Consider the following 20,185-nt stretch of genomic DNA (forward strand, 5'->3'; position numbering starts at 1 on the left):
CAGCTGTAATTGTATTTTGACCCAGCTAGGATTCCGTACTAAGAACCGGCACGATTTACGACACCACGCTGAACGTACGGCCGTTGATGTAGTCGCTGCGACAGTGATGTTAACATGTGAGGAGTTTGTTTTCGTTTTTTTCACACTTAATTATTAAAACGTTTAACTTTAAAGTGTCCCAGGCACCATGCACGAGAGGTCGCTCCCCGCCTCTCCCAACTGGTACTGCTCGCGCTGCAGTGACGTCAACAGCAGCGGTTTATTGGGCGTCGGAGCCAAAAACATCATCTACCTGATTGATGTGTCTGCGTCCTCCTGCAGAGTCGCAGGTGAGTCTTCTGTCACACCCAGCACAAGGCTCACTCTGGTGTTTGTCTGGAAGTCTCTGTTGTATAAAACCAGTGTGAAACGCCAGTAAAAGTCATGTCTTTGTCTAAATGAAGTGGATCTGATCATCTCAGGTGTGGTGATTACCTCTCTTGCAGCCCTGAGCCAAAAGAAACACATATCCGATCACCTGGGTGGATTGGTGTCATGAAACATTAAATATCCCCTCCAGACAAGTTTTAAGATGTATATAAAATAATATACTTTGAATAATAATCTGTGTCTGATATGGTTTTTCCACTAAAAAGTTAAATTGTCTTGTTAAAATCCTTGAAATCATCATTTAAACTGAGTCTTGTCTTGATATGAGTGCTAAAACAATCAGACAATTTATCTTATAAGTCATTTATCAAGCAACAATTTCAAACAGTGGTTGGTTCCAGCTTTTCAAATGTGAGGATTTGCTGTTCATCTCTGTTATATATCATTGTAAAGTGAATATCTTTGTGTTTTAAACTGGTCTTTTTCAGCATTGTGAAGAAACTGACATTCAACCCTTTGTGTATTCATTTATGTATTTTCAGGTGAGCTGGTCGGCCATAAAGGCTTAGTGTCAGGCTTTGCGTTCTGTCAGCATGCAGGCCAGAGTCACATCTGTGTCAGCTCCTCCAATGATGGGAATGTTCTTTTCTGGGATTCAGACAACAAGACTCTTATTAGAGAGTATGCAGCTCATCAGGTGAGTTCTGTTGTTGGCAAAGAGACTGCATCTTCCAAGCAGGTAGCTCCCTGTCTGAAAAGTGATGCCAATGCGGAAGTGCCTTAAACCTGCATTCTTTCTGATGGCCAGCAGGGGGCGACTACACTGGTTGCAAAAAGAAGTCTGATTGTATGGAAGTCTATGAGAAAATGCTGCTTCTCCTTTGATTTATTACCCCAGTAAACAGTTTCCTAATGAGTTTATGGTCTCAATCGCTAGTTTCAAGTCTTCCTCAATACAGCATGATGTTCATTTTGTAAATTATGGTCCCATTTAGAGTAAAATAGACGATAAAGCAGGGTATACTTTAGGGCGTGGCTACCTTGTGATTGACAAGTCGCTACCATGGTGACAACGTTGATTACATAATGTAACCATGGCGTAACCCCAGATTCACAGAGTATAGGCGTAGCTGCCGCTATTTCACAATGTGTTTTCAGTTCATTAAAGTTAATTGTAACATTTTGGTCACCTAAAAAAGTCTTGTTCAGTGTTTAATTGTAACAAAAATCTGCTAATTTTTTCCACTAATGCTCATTTTCGCTAGCATTATCATTATCACAGTTAACCATAGACTGTAAATGCACAGTGCTAACCAAACTAGCAGCTAGCACAAGGGTCAGCTCCAACCTCTGGTACAAATATGGTCACTTCTGGCTCCAAAAATCAAAGACGACGATGGTCAAATCCAAGATGGCGATGGTCAAATTGCTAAACCCGAGGCTTCAAAACATGGATGTATTATAAGAGCTGGATAGGGCTCTGCTGATCAGCCTTGGAGCCAGTTTTTCCCAGTGGTCACTTGCAGTATTGCAGTGAAAAATCCCCCTCAGACCCAAAAAGACATCTGTAAAACTGTTGATAGGACACCTTGAACTGCAAACGAGGTCAATAATGACTCTTTCTGTTATGAATTTTTGATCCATGGAGGTTTTATAATTCTAAAACTTTATTCAAGCTGAGAAAAGCAATTTAAAAATCTGTGACGACATCATAATGTAACGTCTGAGGGCCGAGTGGGAGAAACACTACTGCACATATTCAGTTGGCCGCACAACGCAGAAGCAAACCCGGAAACTAGAAACTTCTTTTGGTTTATGCGCCAGCCGAGCAATTCTTATTGGACTGAATAGGCGCCATTTTTTTGTCCGGTATCCAGCTCTTATAATACATCCGTGCTTCAAAACAGCAGTCCATAAACCACTGTGTGGCGACACAATGACTACGTCCATATTTTTATTACAGTCTTTGGCATCTTCATGACATCCTGGTGCCCCCTGCAGGCTGCATTCAGCTCCGCAGGGGGTACAGAGGTGATGAGGCAGCTTTCTCAGCTCAGATGCTGAAGCAGTTTCTCTCTGCTCAGATTTTTAGCGGTGATGATGCCAGTAAATGAGCAAGTCTGTTACACATTTTGGTTTCACATTTCTGTACTGATGTGGTCTGAGTGGGCTGCTGCTGACCCAGGTCTGGAGAGAGGGAGTTCACTCGACAGGATGTGGAGAACAGTTTTTATTTTGCAGGGGAACAAAAAGACCTATTTTCCATTATTTACTTCAAATTCCACCTTCAAGGGTCATATTTAATGTGGTTTTAGACAGGATGTAGACAGGATGATGAGACTTCCATTTTTAAAGACAGATTCAGACCCTGAATCGATGTGATTCTCAATTTGTAATGAAGAGAAACAAAGGATTTGAATTTGCTGGCATGACACGAATGAAGAGTGAGACATCCGAGACACTTTACATCAATGCTGTGATACAAATAGTGCTTTCTTGCTTCTTCTGTCTTTTGAATATATCAAATTAATGCTCAGCTAAAACTGATAACAATGATTTTAGACTGAGATGTTAACATTAGGTGTCTAGATCGTGTTACAATGTTAGTTTTCACACCAGAAACTGAAAATCCTGGGAAAAAAAACATGTTTAGCTGTGATTGATTTCCTGTCAAGGTAGAAAAGCATTGGATACATCATTCTGACCGTTATAAGACATTAACCTGCCACTGAAACTAGACAAATAAAATTATATTATTATACAGTATCAACATAATCACATAAAGCTGTATTGTCTACACACTCAGAGCCCCGTCTCAGCCGTGCACTGGTCCCCCGTGGATAAAAACCTGGTGGTTTCAGGGGATGAGAAGGGCATCGTGGTCTGTCACTGGTACCACACAGGAGACACCGCCAGCTTCTTCCCCGAGCCCAGGACCATCTTCTGCCTCACCTGCTCCCCCCACACCTGGAGCTGTGTGGCTGTGGGGTAAGAAGCCCACAGAGTACACGGCTCACTACACTCTGCTGGATCACAACATGTTTTTCTCCTAAATAAAGCCCAGAAACTCAAATTTGGACACATGTTTTTATACACAAAAGAGGGATAAAGTAATGTTTTTGCTTTTGACGTTAATTGTCCTTTTAACCGTAAAGTTACAATCTCAAAGATTGTTCTCTTTTTACTTGTGAAGCTTTTATTGCAGTTATAGTAACGTAAAAAGTGTAGTTGTCATCAACTCAAGCATTTCACCTGGTTCACTGTCCTCTGCTCTGCTGTGAGGAGCAGCGAGGGGCGCTCAGCCCTCTGTGTGTGTGTGCTGCACGTACAGCACAACACAAGAGAGACAGTTACTGTATGTACAATAAAAGCTTCACAACTAAAAAGCCAATAAGAAAAAGCTTTTACACAAGTGAATGAAGAGCGAGTCTGTCAACTCAGCTGATTTGAATGCATGTCGGGAAAATCGCCACCAACACCCAATATGTAATACTCAAGATCCTGCAAATGCAAGGGCTTTCATCAGCGGGCCATAGACTCGCCATTCAGGGAAAGATAGTGACTTAACAGACATTCATTTAAATGAAATCTTCGAGATTATAACTTTAAAAGCATAATGGAATTCGGCCGCTTAGTCTTCCATGAGTGAAACAATTTCATATTTGGCTGTTGCCTCCAGGCAAATCAGATCAAATCAAATCAAATCGGTTTGACCGGTTGTTGCAGTTTTCACAGGGTGTTTGCAGTTTATTTGAAAAGTCTTTATGAATACCAGGGATTACATTTGATTTTATAAGGTCTTCATTTTAACATCACTAGTGTGTGATTTTATTTTTTTGTCAAAATGATTCAATTGTTTCAGCCACAGAATCAATTAAAACTACTCAAAACCACCTTCCTCTCGAGAAACAGATTCTCAAACACTATCTTTACGTAAACTTGTGCTCCTCTAATAATCCTAAAAAAATAAAAATCTAAATATGCAACACTGTTATTATACTGTTTAAGGTACAAAGACGGGATGATCGTGCTGATTGACGTGAGTAAAAAAGGCGAGGTGATGCACCGTCTCCGTGGACACGATGATGAGATCCACTCGCTGGCGTGGTCGCCGCTGGCCAATGAGAACACCCTGTACAGCAGACCCGAGGACACTGAAGGTAACCGTGAATGTTTGTGTTAATTTGGCACAAATGACAAAATTTTGACAGAAAAAAAGTAGAAAATGTGGTGATGATTTTTTTTTATTGTTTTTTATCATCCCATAGCAACCAATGGCATAACTGCAGGAGAGGAGAAGGGCTGCTATCTTGCCTCTGGGAGCAAAGACCAAACAGTGAGGATCTGGAGCACAGCAAAGGGCAAAGGTGAGAGATTCAGCCAGCCGAAGTTTGAAGTTAGATTTTTTTGTATTGAAGGTGCAGATAGCTGGAGTATTTTTAAATAAATTAGTTTTAAGTAAACATAAAAGAATCATCTCAAATCCACAGACGACTCTCTGCTTTCTCTCCCCTCCCTCCCCTCCTTGCAGGCGTGATGACCATGAAGCTGCCATATCTGAAGAAAAGAGGCTCTGCAGTTGACCCCGGGGTCAAAGAGAGACTCTGGCTCAACGTCCACTGGCCGAAGGGACGAGCGACACAGCTTGTGTCCAGCTGCTTCAGGTACACACGTCTTTTCAGTCAAAGGATCAGAGGGAGACTGATGAAACGTAACAGCAGAGCTCAGTAGTGTTGGGTTGAGCTTGTCATACTGTTTTTCCTTCATATGTTATGATGTTGTCTCACGGTAGCAGGGTTGTAAGCAGGGGCTACTGAGGACTAACAAGACCTTTTTACTGTATGTTTATTTAATACACAGAAGCTTAAATGAGTAACTGAGCATGCTTGTGCTTATATTTGTGTGTGTGTCCCAAGTGGTGAGTTGGTGATGTGGGACTTGACCAAGACAGGGAAGCAGAGGTGGACTCTGTTCGGGACGTCTTCAGAGGGTCAGAACCACAGCAGGATCGTCTTCAACATGAGTTCAGTTCACCTGCAGGACGACAGAGAGCTGCTCCTCAGCACCTCCATGGACAGAGACGTGGGTCACAACATCCACTTTTATCAGCCTTTCTTTGACCTGTCGTGTACTTGTTTGTGTAAGATGTATTTGTTTATATAGAATATACTGCGTATCGGACAGACCTGATGACCTTTCATCCTGCCTGGTTAGAGATTTTTGAAGTTCAAATACTAAATCAGGAGTCGGGCCTTACCTGACATTCAGCAACTTCAGCCCTTATTTTATAAATCCATACCTGTGTGTATCAGGTTATGTTTAACCTTTTTTCAAGACAGAAAGTCTACCGTTTTATAAAAGAAGGAAACACCTGAATCGAGTGAATTTTGGTGAAGAGTAACTGTGTGAAGTCAATGCTTTTAACTGTTCGTATAAAACAAAGTCTGGGTTTGTTGATCTGCTAGAAGCACGATAAGGCTGTTTGACATATTTAGATGTATTTCTTGTAGATGCACTATTGTTTATGAGCTTAATGTGAACTTTACTTCACTAATATTGTTCCAAAAAGGGCCCTTTTGATTGAAAGCAGACTCATCTTGTTGCAGCAATAACTTTTGATTAGTGGTTTATCTGCAACTTGTAAAATTTGCAGATTAAATGCTGGGACCTGGCGTCTCTGGACTGCTGCTGGACTCTACCCACCCTGGGTGGTTTCGTCTACGCCCTGACGTTCTCCCCCGTCGGCGCAGGGTGTCTGGCGCTGGGCGTCGGTGACAACATGATCCGGGTTTGGAACACACTGACCACCCAGAACCAGTACGACACCAGGTCCTTCTGGCAGGGCATCAAATCCAAGGTCACAGCGGTAAGATGTCACCCCTGTTTTAGTTGAATTACATTTAGTTTTTTCAGGATGAACTTTTATCTTTTTTTACCAGTGTAGTAGTGAAGTCCTACATGATGTAACTAAACATTTAGTTTAACTGAAGATCCTTCAGAAATACCTTTTTTCTTTTTAATTACATGACATTTCAGGGGTGAAGTGGTGTCTTTTTGTGTTTAATGAACAGTTATATGAGCAGTTGTAATTTTTCTAAAGATTCCTTTCTTCTTAAATGCATCTTTAAGAGAAAGAGGAGCTTTAAAATATCATAAAATGTCAAAAATGTTTTTGTTTCGTTATTCGTCATTAATTGTTCTGTGAAAAAAATTAGTGAAATATGCCCGTTATAATTTCCCAGAGTCAACAGTGACGTCTTTACATTCAGTTTACTATCATGTATGACGAAGAAAAGCATTAAATCGTCACATTCGAGAAGCCGAAACCAGCAAATTTTTACCGTATTTGCATAAAAAATGATGATTTTGCAATTATAAAAATAGTTGACGATTCATTTTCTCTTGATCTGCTAATCAATTAATCAACTAATTGTTGTAGCTCCAGACTTAATGGTGTGTGAGATTATGAAAAGACAGCGTAGTTATATTTCATACAGTCAGCATGTCGGGGTCTGGGAGGTTTGTCTAAAATGTGAGGAAAAAGAAAAAGCATTTCTCTTCTAAATGTCTGCTTTTTAATAAACGCTTACACTGAACTGCCGATAAAACCACACACACACACTCTTATCACTCACTCGCAGGCGTAATATTCAAAAGAGACATTAGTATAAACTTGCAATGACTCGGCCTATAAAATAATAATTCAGACTCAATTTTTCACCCAAATCTTCAAACCTCCATCATGTCTGAGGTTGATGCAACGGCTGAATGATTGTCAGTCGTCTAATGAAGAGCAAATATCAGCCTGACACATCTGTTTTTAGTTGCTCAGAGCGACCAGAACATCTGCGAGGAAAGTTTGTTAATTATAAAAGTGAAGCATCTCACATTATCAACAGCCGTTAGTCATTTTGAGAAACTTTTTTAGATGACACCAAAAGAAGCACTCGACATAAAATAAAGAGTATTACTTCTCTTTCATTGCAGCTAGCGTGGCACCCTAAAAGAGAAGGATCCTTGTCTTTCGGAACAGACGATGGTAAAGTCGGCATCTACGATGTCTTCTCAAACAAGTAAGATTCCCTTTTTTTTGGCAAGTATTTAATCTGATTATTTCAACTATTCTCTCATGTCAGTCCATACATATATATTCACCTGAGTTCCTTAGTGTGAAAACTTTTGTCGAAAGCAATGAAGCCTTGTTTGTGTTTTGCTGGGGGGCCTTGTGGATTCTTCACTCGAGGCTCCCGAGTGGCATTTTTCCCGCCGCTATCCACATCGTATATATTCCTGACTGGGCGTTTGCTCTGCTCCGTCTCCTCCCAGGCCTCCTCAAATATCGAGCTCCTATCACAGAAAAACAGTCTACACGTTGGCTTGGGGACCCCCAGTACCCCCGATGTCATTTGGTAAGTGCTTAATGAACTCATAGCAACTGCTGCTGTTTGCTCCGAACGCTCTGACCCAGCAAAAAAAACACACAAAAACCAGGGAGTCAGCAAAAAAAAAAAAAGTCCAAACATCTCCGCACGCTCTTTTTTTTTGTAATCGACTCCGTAATTGAATGAGCTGAGAAAACACTTAACGGCTCACCTCCCTCCACTTCAGCCGCTCGTGGGGAAATCAAGATGTAGGAAGTCAATTTTACCAGCTGTCGGCAGACGACGTTTTGATTAGCGTATCAGTCACTCGCCTTCCAAGCCTTAAACGTAATTGTTGCCGTGCCAACAATCTGCTGCCTCCTAAACAAACAAAATGATTTTTTAATTTGTTTACCTGCAGCATCGGCGCTGATTCAGCTCTGTTCATTTTTCTGGTGGAGTCCTGCGATCTCATTGGTTCAGACCGTCAGGATGAGCCGCAATAGGTGTGCAGAGGGAACGAGGAGCAGCCGTCAACTTTCACCTTCCTTTTTGGTCTTTACATTGAAAAGCTCTGCACAAATGCAGGCTAAACCAGATATGTAAACTCATTTGTTCATTCTATAAAATGAGCTGAAAGTGATTTACAACTTGAGGTTTTTTCATAATTTTTCCCATCATTCATATCACCAGCTTCATTGTAGAAACATGAGGACACAGGGGTCATGGGACATTGCCATATGAGCCATCAAATTGGTTTCAAACAAGACATAAATATATAGTTTAATCTACTTATTTGGAAGGACAGCAAAGGGGATCTCTCCTAAACTGCACATATAGTGGATCAAAGCTGAACCAGGATGTAGCTTTGCAGTGCAGTGGGTGTTGACAGTTTGCTGAAAGTGAAAACATAAAGGTGAATGTTTGAGGTTTAAATTTGTGATTTTTTTTTTTTTTTTTGCTACTTGGCTGACCTTCATGTCTTTTTATGAAGTTGGTGAACAAAGTCATTTTACAAAAATGAAGCAGAAATGAAGGTTGCAAAGACGGTTTTAACGCCAGAAATCCAGTAAATGACAAGTGTTAGCGTTTCTACTGAAATGTATTCTGTCAGGATGCTTCTGAAACAGCACTTAGGTTATAACGAGACACCGAAACACTTTACTCAAATTCAGCGTAATGAAATTCTTTCACCTGTTCATTGTTCAGTAAATTTGGGATACAATCAATTTTCAGAAACTAGCACTGACCAAATGAGTTAAAAGTCGATTTATTTTCATTCAGGTTTTTATTTTCCCAGTTTTTGACATTCAGTTTGGTCAATTAAATCAATATATAGATTAATATTCAGAATCTAAACAACTAGTCCAAAGTGTTAATAAAACACGTCCTTTTGGTCCTTCCAGTGTATAGTCATCAGTGATTTCGTTTGTGTGTGATGTTCAGGTGCAGCGGGAGGAAAGCCGTCCTACAGCTTGTATAGCTGCGCCGGCGAAGGCGTCATCCTGCAGCACGATCCATCTAAACTGAGCGGTGAGGCGTCGGATATCGACAGACTGATCAAAGACACCAACAACATCAAGGTGGGAGGATGTTGATGCTTTTTCAGTGTGGATCAGTGCCATGATTGACTCACTGAAACCACACAGCAGCACCGTTTATTACATGTCTTCATCCACACTTGTGCACACTAGGGACCGGTTTTAATCTATTTATATTTTTAATTAGATACAAGTAGTTCTAATGTCTTGAAATCAAGTTTTTATCAAATTTTAAAGATAAACTTCTTCTTTACATACATCACTAAGCTCTTGTAACCTGAAAGCAAAGAGAGCTACGACGACCTCTGTCTGTTCTCACTGTCCTCTTACATACATGCACAGACTTCATAAACCCTTCGGCGAACCGGGAGCGTCTGTCAGCCGCAGTAAAACCTGACAAACACACCTCCAGGTGGAGGACAAACCCAGTAGAATTCACATTAGAAGTTGTGATTTCAGGTTGTCACGGTGCAGATACCGCGGCCAGCGCTCCTGGCTGCAACTTCATGTTTGCAGCAGAATGTAAATGGAGGTGATTTGAATAGGTTATGAAGGTGAGCTCTGTTTCCCAACAGCACAAGCTGTCTCCACACACCGACCTCAGCTGGAAGCCAGATGGGAAAGTGGTTGCCATCGGCAACGAGGATGGGTGAGTGAACGGCCAGGCCTGACCCCGTCTCATAACAGACCATCAGCCTGTGGAGTCCTGGGAGGAACCAACTGTCTGCTGACAGCGTTCAGTCTTTAGGCTACAGAATAATGGATTTGTTTCTGTGTGAACTCTGTGAACTAGGTCGCATTATGACTTTATGACTGAGTGTCACACTGACTCAACTCAACTTTTTAAAGACTGATTCATAGGAAAACAAAAGCACACATCAGTGGTTGTCTGTGTAGGATGAGATCCAAGAGCTACAAGCTTTTTTTCTCTGACATTTGAACTTTTTGATTCTTTTTGATCTTGGGGAAATCTGTTTTACACTGATCTTTTTAAATGTTTTCTTTGATATAATTCTTTGATAATAAATTATTTGGGCTTTAATAAAACAATGACATTATGCTGAAGACCATCAATGTGTTGATAAGCCAATGGCTAAATGTTCTTTTATTTAAATTTCCAATAAACACTCAGTGACTGATAGCAAAAAGTCATTGTAGAATTGGTATAGAACCAAATGCAATTTAAAAAAAACAAACAACAAAAACATATGCATGCTTACATGTTTTTCTTTGAGTCTGTCTGCAAAAAGATTAATACTTTTAATCAATAATTAGAACTCCCACAGTGCCACATTTTGTATTTGGGAGGATAAAACTCATCAGCTCATGGAAACCAATCAAGTTCTCTAAAATATATATTTGTTTTTTTTAATTTTTGAAGCTGTTTTTACATTCAACACTCTTAGTGATTTTAAGTCCCTGTCCTTTACCAGTTTCGAAAGAGCAGATGTCAATTTCTTCAAAATAGCAGATATTTAAGAAACTTTTTCTGTTGTTGCATCTCGTCATGTTTTCCTGATTTTAAATACCAATTGAAGTTTTGTGTTTTCTTGCAAATGTCATGCACATGTTCTCTGCTGCAGGTGCATCGACGTGTATGAGGCTCCCAGCCTGAAGCTGCTGTGCAGCATCCAGCAGCACCACAAGATCATCAACACGCTGAGATGGCATCACGACCACAGCTCTCCCACAGAGCTGCACTGCCTGCTGGCCTCAGGCTCCAGCAACGCCGTCGTCTACGTGCACGACCTTCGCTCGGTGATAGGTAGGATGAGGCTTTTTTTTTTTTTTTTTTTTTTTTTATTCACTCTGTCCGAGGAATTTTCCTGGGAAGCACTCATTATTTTTGTTTGACTCTGAAGTGAAAATGGTCAGATTTGAGGAATTATTACATATTTCTATTTTGTTATCAGTTTTTCTACCTACTGCACAGAATTCAAGCCCTTTCTTTGTGTTTGAAAGTCACCAAAATGAATGTGTCACAGACTACAGTAAAAATAGGCTACTTTACCAAAATATAAAACTACAACATGTAAGTGTATTCCAGCAGTTACTTTTGGAAGAACATCAAATCTTAGATATGTGAACGTTTTAAAGAGCTCAGTATGTATTGACGCCAGTGTTTTGCATTTGCACAGAGAATCCTCCAGACAGCCCTGCGGTGTTGACGGAGCCGTATCGCAGGCTGTGTGGTCATACGGCTAAAATCACCGGCATGGCTTGGAGTCCACACCATGACGCCCGGCTGGTCACCGTCTCGTACGACGGCACAGCTCAGGTCAGTATCAGGCCAGTACTGAGAAAATGAAAATGAACAATTGGCACCCACCCTGCTATCCATCAAGCAAAGATCCAACATCTTTATACCTCAACAAGTGTTTATTTAAAATTGCTATGAAGGTGCACATTAGAAGAGGTGAAATTAGCTGCTGAAACTATTAACTTCTTGTTGAAAAACATAATTTCCCATTTAGGTTGAATCTAGGAGGAAATCTTTTATATGATTGTAAAATTATTGCATTTCTGTTTTAATTCTGATTTAGTGTGAACTGTCTTGCTTTCTTTGTCTGTATCTTGTTGTTATTGCTGCCCATCTTGAAAAAGGAGAGGGTTTTCCCATTCACTTCAATACCACCATCACCAGAAATAATCAATAAGAGGACTTAGGTTAAGATTTTATTGTCAAAGTATTGGTTTCTTTTTTGTTTAGCTAATGAGTCAGATTTGATTTCCTTTTTATATATTTTGATTCCTTTTTTTAAATTTCTGACTTATCCACTTTACATAAGTAAATACAGTCATTTGGGGTTAACGTGTTGTTGGGTGTTTTTGTTCTGTTCAGGTGTGGGATGTGCTGCAGGAGGCGCCCGTCTCAAACTACCGGGGTCACGTCGGTTACCTGTTATGTGTCGACTGGTCGCCCGTCGACCCGGATGTGATCTGGACCGGAGGAAAGGACTTCACTCTGCAGGAGTGGAGAGTCTCCAAACAAGAGTTTACAAATCCACCTAAAGGTGATCGTCTCGAAACACCACCTCCTGCAGCATTTAAGAGCCAGTTAAAGATCACTTCCTCTGCTCTCGTCCTCTCGTGTAACCAGTAGCCTTTAACGTTCACGTGCTTGTCCTCTCAGGGAAAAAGATGCTCGACCTGAAGGAGAAAATGAAGGCCAATCCCAAACAGAAGAAGAAGAACAAGAAGGCGGCGGGGGCCAGTGGAGCGCTGCCACTGGAGACGAACGGACAGCCAGTTACAGGAGGAGAGAAGGTGGCGGCGGCAGGACAGGAGCCATCCGATGAGGACGAGGAAGATGAAGTCAGCTCGACAAACAGTTCTTTACCTCCATCAGGTAACAAAGTAGGAAACACACATGACAGATTTGATAAGATCGTTGGGACCTTGAAGTCTCAAGCTAACTTTATTCTAAAACTTTTTCTTCAGCCGCTTTTGAGACGCAAAGAAAATCCTCCACAGCAGCAAAGAGCAGAGACAAACCAGGTACATACTTTTAATTATATAAAGGTAACTTCAACTGAATGCATTTCTGAAATCGTGTGTATGTATGTAACTGTGTGGGTGCATTTGTATGTTTCCAGACTTAAACTTGCTGAAGAGAAAGAAGCCTCGCTCCATGCTGCCCATCAGTACGTCCATGGACCATCGGCCCAAAGAGGAGCTGCTGCAGGACTGCATCACTCTGGCCTCTGTCAAACACAGCGACTGTGAGTCTGCCATGGAGAAGACTGGTTGGGTTTATACACTGATTCTAATACTAGAATAAGGGAGACTGTTAATTGTAGGCATAGGTCTGGGGAAAACGCTTTGTTTCTATCTGGTGGGAAGATGGGAGCAACTTGAGACCGGGGGGGGGTTTGATCAAATGAATCTTAGCAGACTAGCTTGAGATAGGTGGTTGCTATGGTAACAACTCCTGACTTTCAGTAAACCAGTACATTCTGCGTTTGAAACTGACTCTCTGACGCTATGAAGAAAACCTCAGTAAAGATCGTGTTGTGACCCCAAGTCGGTCAGTCCAGGGTAGAGAGGAGTAACATAAAACCAGAGGACAGGATGTGACTCTGCAGTTCCCCTCAGCTCTGTGGAGCGTTTCGGTGTCTTTAAGCTCATTGTTTTGGTTTTCCGAACTGGTTGAACATAGCAGAGCTTCTAGCTGCTACAGAAACCAGATACAGTATTTCCCTAAGGAGTGGGTGAAGACCAAAACAGAGTTGAAAGGAGAGTAAATATCGAGCTGTGAGAATACTTGAAACGAAGAAGACGATGCCTCCGGTTCTGCTGCATCGATTTTTGTCCTTTTCATTTGTCCGTTGTGAATTCGGTGGAGAACCCCTTTAAAAGGTGATGGTGATATGTTGTTTTCACAGCTTGTTTTTCAAGTTTCCAAAAAAAAAGAATCAGTAAATGCAGGATTAAAACTGTATTTTGACCAGCTAGACTAGTTAATTTCAGTTTATACCTCACATCATGTTGACTAGCTTGTTTACTGGACTGTGTTTGTGTGTGTGTTCGTTCTCCAGCGCCCCCTGCAGGCTGTGTCCCAGGCCAGGGAGAGCACATCCATCTGGGTCTCTTCTCTGACAGACAGGCTCTGTACCGCATGTTTGAAGCAGAAGGTTTGTTTCTCTTGTTTTTTTTCTCTCCTCAGCCTGGAATTATAGCGTTCCTTGTGTAGTAAACCCACTCTCTGGACAACACTGAATAGTCCTTTAGCGATTCATTTTCCGTCTACTCTGTCATTCTGCTAATTTATAGTTTCACAAGTTTTATTAAAGTGATAACAAAATTAAAACTTCAAACCTTTTAAACAGCCTGAACATACTCATGATGCACACAGCTAATCCTAGATTAAAACGTGCTTGTGATATAAATCACAGCACTGAATTACTATTTATGGATTAAATGGAGAGTTGTGTCGCTCTGCCGTCTGTCTCGTTCCTCAGAGGAGAGTCACGTGGAGGCGGGTCACTTTGAGTCTGTTGTGTACCTGCGGCTGTGGAGCGGAGACCTGGAGGGGGCCCTGCAGCTCGCCACAGAGAAAGGAGAGCTGAACGACCACCTGCTCTCCGTCGCTCCCATGGGTAAAGGCTTGTTTAGAGTCGATCCGGCATTGATCTCTAGCCTCTGATATACACCGCATGACATACAAGTTCAAGATGAGTCATCGAAATTGAAAATATGTTATTGTTTTATAGGAAAAAGAAGGATTTTTTTTGACATACTTGTCATATAAGAAGAGATAACTGAACTATCACCTGGTTGAGATAGGCTGTAGCTTAAATCGAACAAACAGTCAAACCTCAGGTAGAAATGTTGGTATGGAAGCCTGTTCCTACCAGGGAAATAATGAAATAAACTCACAAGAAGATATAAAATGATTAAACTAACTGACTCGATCAAAATACTAAGAGATAATAAATGCAAGTTCTGAGGTTAAAATTTTGACCTGCAGAGTTGAAGTTGATGTATCTCATAAGAGAATCTAATGATTTTGTCTCACTGAGTAAAAATTTGACCAAATGTCTCATAGTTAACCATCATTTTGACTTAAAGCTCAGCTCCACTGATACAGAAATCAACACAAACCTTCCCTACACTCTCCGACCCTTTCAACATGACTTGCAGGGTTTCTATTGGTCCCGGCTGTCAAGCCAGGAAAATATAAATCTGAGAAATAAAACCAGGGATCAGAAGTTGTATCATTCTAATGTGGCCAGAACTGATGTTAAAAGATAATGAAATACACAAGGAAGCTTCCAGATATTGTAGAGACACTGATCCTATGTTTTAGTTTTTGTCCTTTTTGTGTGTTTGTTTCTCCAGCTGGGTTTGAGGTGTGGAACCGGACGGTGGAGGCGTTCGTCAAGCAGCTGTGTCTGCAGGAGCAGTACCTGAAGGCAGCGTCCCACCTGCTGTCAATCAACAAGCTGTACGAGGCCGTCGACCTGCTGCGTTCTCACAAGCTCTACAGGTTCGTCTTTTCCAAACCGCTAGTTTTCAAAATGTTGTATCCTGTTGAATCCTTTTTCTAGTCTTACCATGTGGATAGATAGTAGAGTGTAATCTGCTGTCTCCAGATGATGTTTGTTTATCCGCTAACAGAACAAACGTTGTTTTTTCAGGGAGGCCATAGCTCTGGTCAAAGCCAGGCTGCCAGCAGACGAGCCGGTCCTGAAGGAGCTGTACACATGCTGGGCCTCCACGCTGGAGAAAGACGGACATTTCTCTGCAGCCGCTAAATGGTGAGAACTGGAAGGACTCAAGGAATGAACTCTCATAGAACCATACCTCTAGCTTTTAATGTTAATACAAATCTATGCACACAAACAGTATTTAAATTCGCCGTCCCTTGTTTGTTTTAATCTCGTCTCCTAGTTATGTAGCCGCTGGTGCCAGCTTCGATGCGGCCAAAGTCATTGCCAGGAAGAACGACGTTTCCTCGCTGAGGACGGCGGCCAGTTTGGCGAGGATCTCGGGGGAGGTCACGCTGGCTCAGTCGCTGGCGATGCGTTGCGCTAAAGATCTGGCCGCTGCTCAGGACTGGGTCGGAGCCCAGGAGGTCCTGAGCTCACAGGAGAGCCTGCTGGTCAGTGGCAAGAACGTCATGAACACACAGAAAAAACACAAATAATAACTTTTACTCTTTACTCAAAGAAGGAGACATGTAGTTTTAAGTAAGCATTGCTTTACTTAAAAGGTCACAAATCAACAAATCAAACAGGCAGGTTTAACCTTCTCTGTTTAAAGGTCAGAAAAAGATATTTGTCTTAGTAAAATCATGTTTGAATCATCTGCAGGTCCACAGGCTTCATCTCTGCGTCGCTGAGCTGCTGTCTGCGACGTTGGCTGAAGTCGTACCTCAGTCCCGCATCTCCAGTCACCCGTGGACATCGCCAGGCCAGCCGCACATCAGCATCCAGGACCGAGTGAGAGACGTGTGGGAAGAGCAGTTTGGCGTTTCACAAAAGTCGGAGGGTCATCGCAGCGCCAGAACGCTCCTGCAGGAGCTGAAGTCCGCGGAGAGTCCGACACCCACCGCCAACGTTCCCCTCAGACAGGTACGGTTTACTTTCACTTTACAAGACTTACAAGCAGAAAAGGGATGTAAGTAGGATCAACTGACCTCTTCAAATGTCAAGTATATTTAGTAGAAGCAACCTTGGATGGATAATGACAAGATTAACTGATCACAAAAAATATTCACAATTTCTGTTTATTCAAATTTAAATTAAAACTCAAATCACTTATAGTACAAATTCCACCAAACTCTTTCAAGGTTCGTTGGTATTTGAGTCTGAAAGAAAACTGGAATTCACTTTTCTTAAGTCATTATTTATTGGACTGTCTGTAGAAATGTTTTTGTTTTCTTTCTTAGAGTTTTGGAAATTCTCTTACAACCATATTTTTAACATTTTCAAGGATATTTGACTGAATATTTTTTTCTAATAATAAATATTTTCTCAAGATGCTTGATGCAACTATACAGAGAATTTAATCAGACTTCATCCTCAGGTGCTGCTGTATTCATCCCTCCATCTGACCCGCTCCGTGTTGAGCTGGTTATCGGACGATGATGGACAGCTGATAAAGGAGCTGTGGCTGGCGGTCGCTTGGTTCAGAGACGCCGGACACTTCAGTGTGTCTGCAGAGCTCTGCAGGCTGCTTTTCCCTGATGGTACGTCTGTCTGACAATCAATCATTCACAGATTAATGGCTCAACATTTCAATATTTTGATTAATCCTGAAGATATCCTGTTGTGGATGATTTGGTGACACCTTGTGGCGGCTGGTGGTTTCTGCAGTTTGTAAAAAAGGAAATGAATTAACTGAACTATTTTGGACTAACAGGGAATGATTCAAGGCATGTGACAAAAGATATTAATCAAACTTTAGAGCAATTTAAAGAGAAAAAAATAAGATTATAAATAAAAAGCCTTTTAAGTAGAATTACTACTTAATGGTTTGGGTTCATTGTGTGTCAGGACACCCTGAGGAAGACAAGTGTGCTGGTACGTTTTTTTTATTTTTAACCAGCCATTTGAATTTTCCTGGAATTAGATTTTTTTGTGCCACGCCCAACCTCGGACGAAGGCACATAGCACCAGTGGTTGTGGTGAACACCAGAAGTGCTCCTGTTCGTGTTCCTTTCTGCCAAACTTAAGAACAACTTTAGAACTCAGCTGCTAATTTCAAGATAAAAATCTTCCCCCAAACAGCAAAAATGTTTATCCAAAGATTCCTACATTTATGTCTTTTATAATGCTGGAATCATTAATCAAATATAGCTGACTGACAGAACAACTAATCGTTGGTTTTGATGATCGATTTTATTACATCATTTAATAACTAAAATACTCTCTGGTTCCTATTTCCATGAAGATTTAGCTTCTTCTCTCTGTTTTTAATATTATAAAATGAATTGGCCTGACAAAACAAGACATTCGAAGATGTCACATTTTGGAAAATGATGATGGGCGTCTTGTATTATTTTCCAGCATAACAGAGTAACCAGTAATAAAAACCATTCGTCATATTGATGTTATTTCATGAGTTATGACACCACCATGCCTATTTTTCTCTCTGTCTGTCAGGTGACGTCAGTGTTTGTTCCAGGAAACATCTGAAAACACTTCATCACACAGAAGAAGAAGAAGAAGCCAAAGCTGCTGCTGACAGTCTGCAGGCTTTTGTTCATCTTCACCGTCTGTATGAACGCTGGTGGAGTCGCTCAGCTGACAACCAGAAGGTCCAGAACGGACATTCTCCCTCAGCGGCCGACTCCAGCCCCGGAGACGAAACGAAGGACAAAGCGGTGAACGGAGGATCGTCAGAGTCAGGACAGAGCAGCGTCTGCTCGGCGGACGGGAGGTTCGGTGAACTGGGCTTCGATCCGTCCCTGCTCCTGTCTGAGCCTCACGCCGCCTGTCAGGCCACTCAGAGGTCCATGAGAGAGATCCAGGAGCAGCTGGCCGCCATGGTGCTGAAGCACGGCAGAGCCCAGGGAGGACAGCTCGACGCCGGGGAGAAACAGGCTGACGGTCCCGCCGCCGGAGAGTCATCAGACAGCCAGGGACCCTCCGATGCTGGACAACGGTGAGGGCTCCGTTACTGATTATTGATAATGATTGTTGTTCTTTCCCAATTCCCAATGTTTGGATTTGATTATTACATCTATAATTACACCATTTAGAAAACTATAAACTGGAAGATTTCACTCCAAAAGTGTGTGAGCAGAGGTTGTTAAATGACTCCTGACATACAGTTACAGGATATTGTGAGATTAATTTACTATTGGTTCTAGCTGGATGTCTCACAAAGCTCAACTTTGCGTCTTCATCTTCATTTCAAACATAGATTGTGTTATTTTCACACTCAAATTCCCCTAAAATACCTTCAGACTGATTAAAAAAACGTTTTATTTTCATACAGATTTTTACTTAAGTAAAGTATAAGACTCGTCAGCAAAAATACACTTAAAGTATCAAAAGTAAATGTACTCATTGTGTAAAAATGCCTCTAGGAGTGTTACATTATAATACACAATTGGATTATTATGACTAAACTGGAGCTAATTTTAACTACTGGTTAGTTTAATCCATGACAGTTCATCATATTTTATAATGTTTGTTCTATATGTAAAATCGTGAAAAGTACAATATTTCCCTCTTTGACGTAGTCTGATAGAGGTATAAAGTTATATAAAATTGAAAGTACAGTATTGTAAATGTACTTAATAACTTTCCACCATCGTTGAAAGCTTCTCTTGTGTCTCCTGGCTGTATTTTGAGACTATGTACTCTATAAATTTAAGTGATCACAGTTAGACATTTCAAAGTAAAGCTCAATAATGTCAAACACTGAAGATTTCCTTTTTCTGCCTGATGGATGGATTTGTGTCTCATCCTGAAGTCTAACAGTTTGATGTTTGGTGATGTTAACGTCTTTCTCTCTCTCTCTCAGGCCTGATGACCAGGAGACTCTGCTCTCATTGTCCGTCAAGATGTCTGACTACCAGAAACAGCTGGCTGACCTGCCCGAAACCATCAAGGTACAACACACTCACGTCTTTGCATGTATTCAACCTGCAAATCTCTCCTGTCAGTTATGACTGAAGGATATATTAAAACCCTCAAGGATAAAGGTTTTCCTCACGCTGCCAAAAAGAATCTCACTTAACAACGAGCGCTAATGAACCGTCGCATCTCCGTCTGTGTCCTCTCTCAGATGTATCCTCACCCAGATGTTGTTGAATGCTGCCTGGTCCTCCTCCACCTCAGCGAGTCTTCCCCATCTGTCTCAGAGTCCCTGCAACAGGAGACCAAAGATCTGCTCCGCAAATACGGAACAAGTCCCTCCGTCCTGAAAGCCTCCCAGCGATTCCTCACCTGAATCTTTCACTAGCAGACTGAAAGAAGCACTTCCACTGTACAGCTTTTTGTTGAATTAAAAAAAAACTTTAATTACAAAATGATGTTTAAACATCCTGAGTCGGTTTGATTCTGTATCAGAGGTGCCTAAAAGGAGGCTGGGAGTGATTTAGGTTCTTTCTTGAAGGAGAGTCTGGTAACTGAAGCAATGCATCACTTGTTGCTAGGCAGGATTCCAGCTTTTTTAAAACATTACATACTTTCATGACCTTATTTGAGCGCTATTATTCTTCACTGGTAAATGGGTGTCTATTGGTAATTTGTTGCTCCTCAAAAATCATGAAAATATTTTGTGCTTTATGACGAGTCAAAAGGATCTGGTACTCGGGTTACAACAAAGAAATGTCTGAAACAGACATCAGCTTAATGTAATAATTCAAACAATTTGATTTGAATTGACAAGGATTAGAAGGATGTGAACGTTTCATTTTAAACCTCAACCTACTGCTTCACAAAAGAGTTTCAAATG

General features: G+C 41.3%; 1 protein-coding gene across 1 annotated transcript; it reads left to right on the forward strand.

Annotated features, from left to right (window-relative positions):
- The first annotated feature begins 70 nt into the window (after nucleotides 1-70).
- gemin5 (gem (nuclear organelle) associated protein 5) lies at nucleotides 71-19,765 on the forward strand. The gene is made up of 28 exons (XM_044369585.1): nucleotides 71-329; nucleotides 912-1,066; nucleotides 3,176-3,357; nucleotides 4,378-4,529; nucleotides 4,638-4,736; nucleotides 4,901-5,033; nucleotides 5,286-5,451; nucleotides 6,023-6,235; nucleotides 7,357-7,442; nucleotides 7,696-7,778; nucleotides 9,177-9,313; nucleotides 9,847-9,920; nucleotides 10,855-11,036; nucleotides 11,410-11,549; nucleotides 12,114-12,285; nucleotides 12,405-12,620; nucleotides 12,713-12,769; nucleotides 12,868-12,993; nucleotides 13,810-13,905; nucleotides 14,233-14,370; nucleotides 15,113-15,260; nucleotides 15,412-15,531; nucleotides 15,665-15,875; nucleotides 16,087-16,347; nucleotides 16,802-16,964; nucleotides 17,881-18,382; nucleotides 19,250-19,337; nucleotides 19,514-19,765. The coding sequence occupies exons 1-28, from the start codon at nucleotides 188-190 to the stop codon at nucleotides 19,676-19,678; spliced, it is 4,407 nt and encodes a 1,468-aa protein (XP_044225520.1). The 5' UTR covers nucleotides 71-187; the 3' UTR covers nucleotides 19,679-19,765.
- Nucleotides 19,766-20,185: the final 420 nt, after the last annotated feature.

Source organism: Thunnus albacares, chromosome 13 (assembly GCF_914725855.1).
Source record: "Thunnus albacares chromosome 13, fThuAlb1.1, whole genome shotgun sequence".
NCBI classification, from domain to species: domain Eukaryota; kingdom Metazoa; phylum Chordata; class Actinopteri; order Scombriformes; family Scombridae; genus Thunnus; species Thunnus albacares.

What these genes read in the sequence shown, in the direction of transcription:
- gemin5 (XM_044369585.1), top strand. Translation starts at nt 188, where the DNA reads ATGCACGAGAGGTCGCTCCCCGCCTCTCCCAACTGGTACTGCTCGCGC. An exon ending in GCACCTCCATGGACAGAGAC is followed by an intron (nt 5,452 to 6,022) that starts GTGGGTCACAAC and finishes TAAAATTTGCAG; the next exon opens with ATTAAATGCTGGGACCTGGC. An exon ending in GTTTACAAATCCACCTAAAG is followed by an intron (nt 12,286 to 12,404) that starts GTGATCGTCTCG and finishes TTGTCCTCTCAG; the next exon opens with GGAAAAAGATGCTCGACCTG.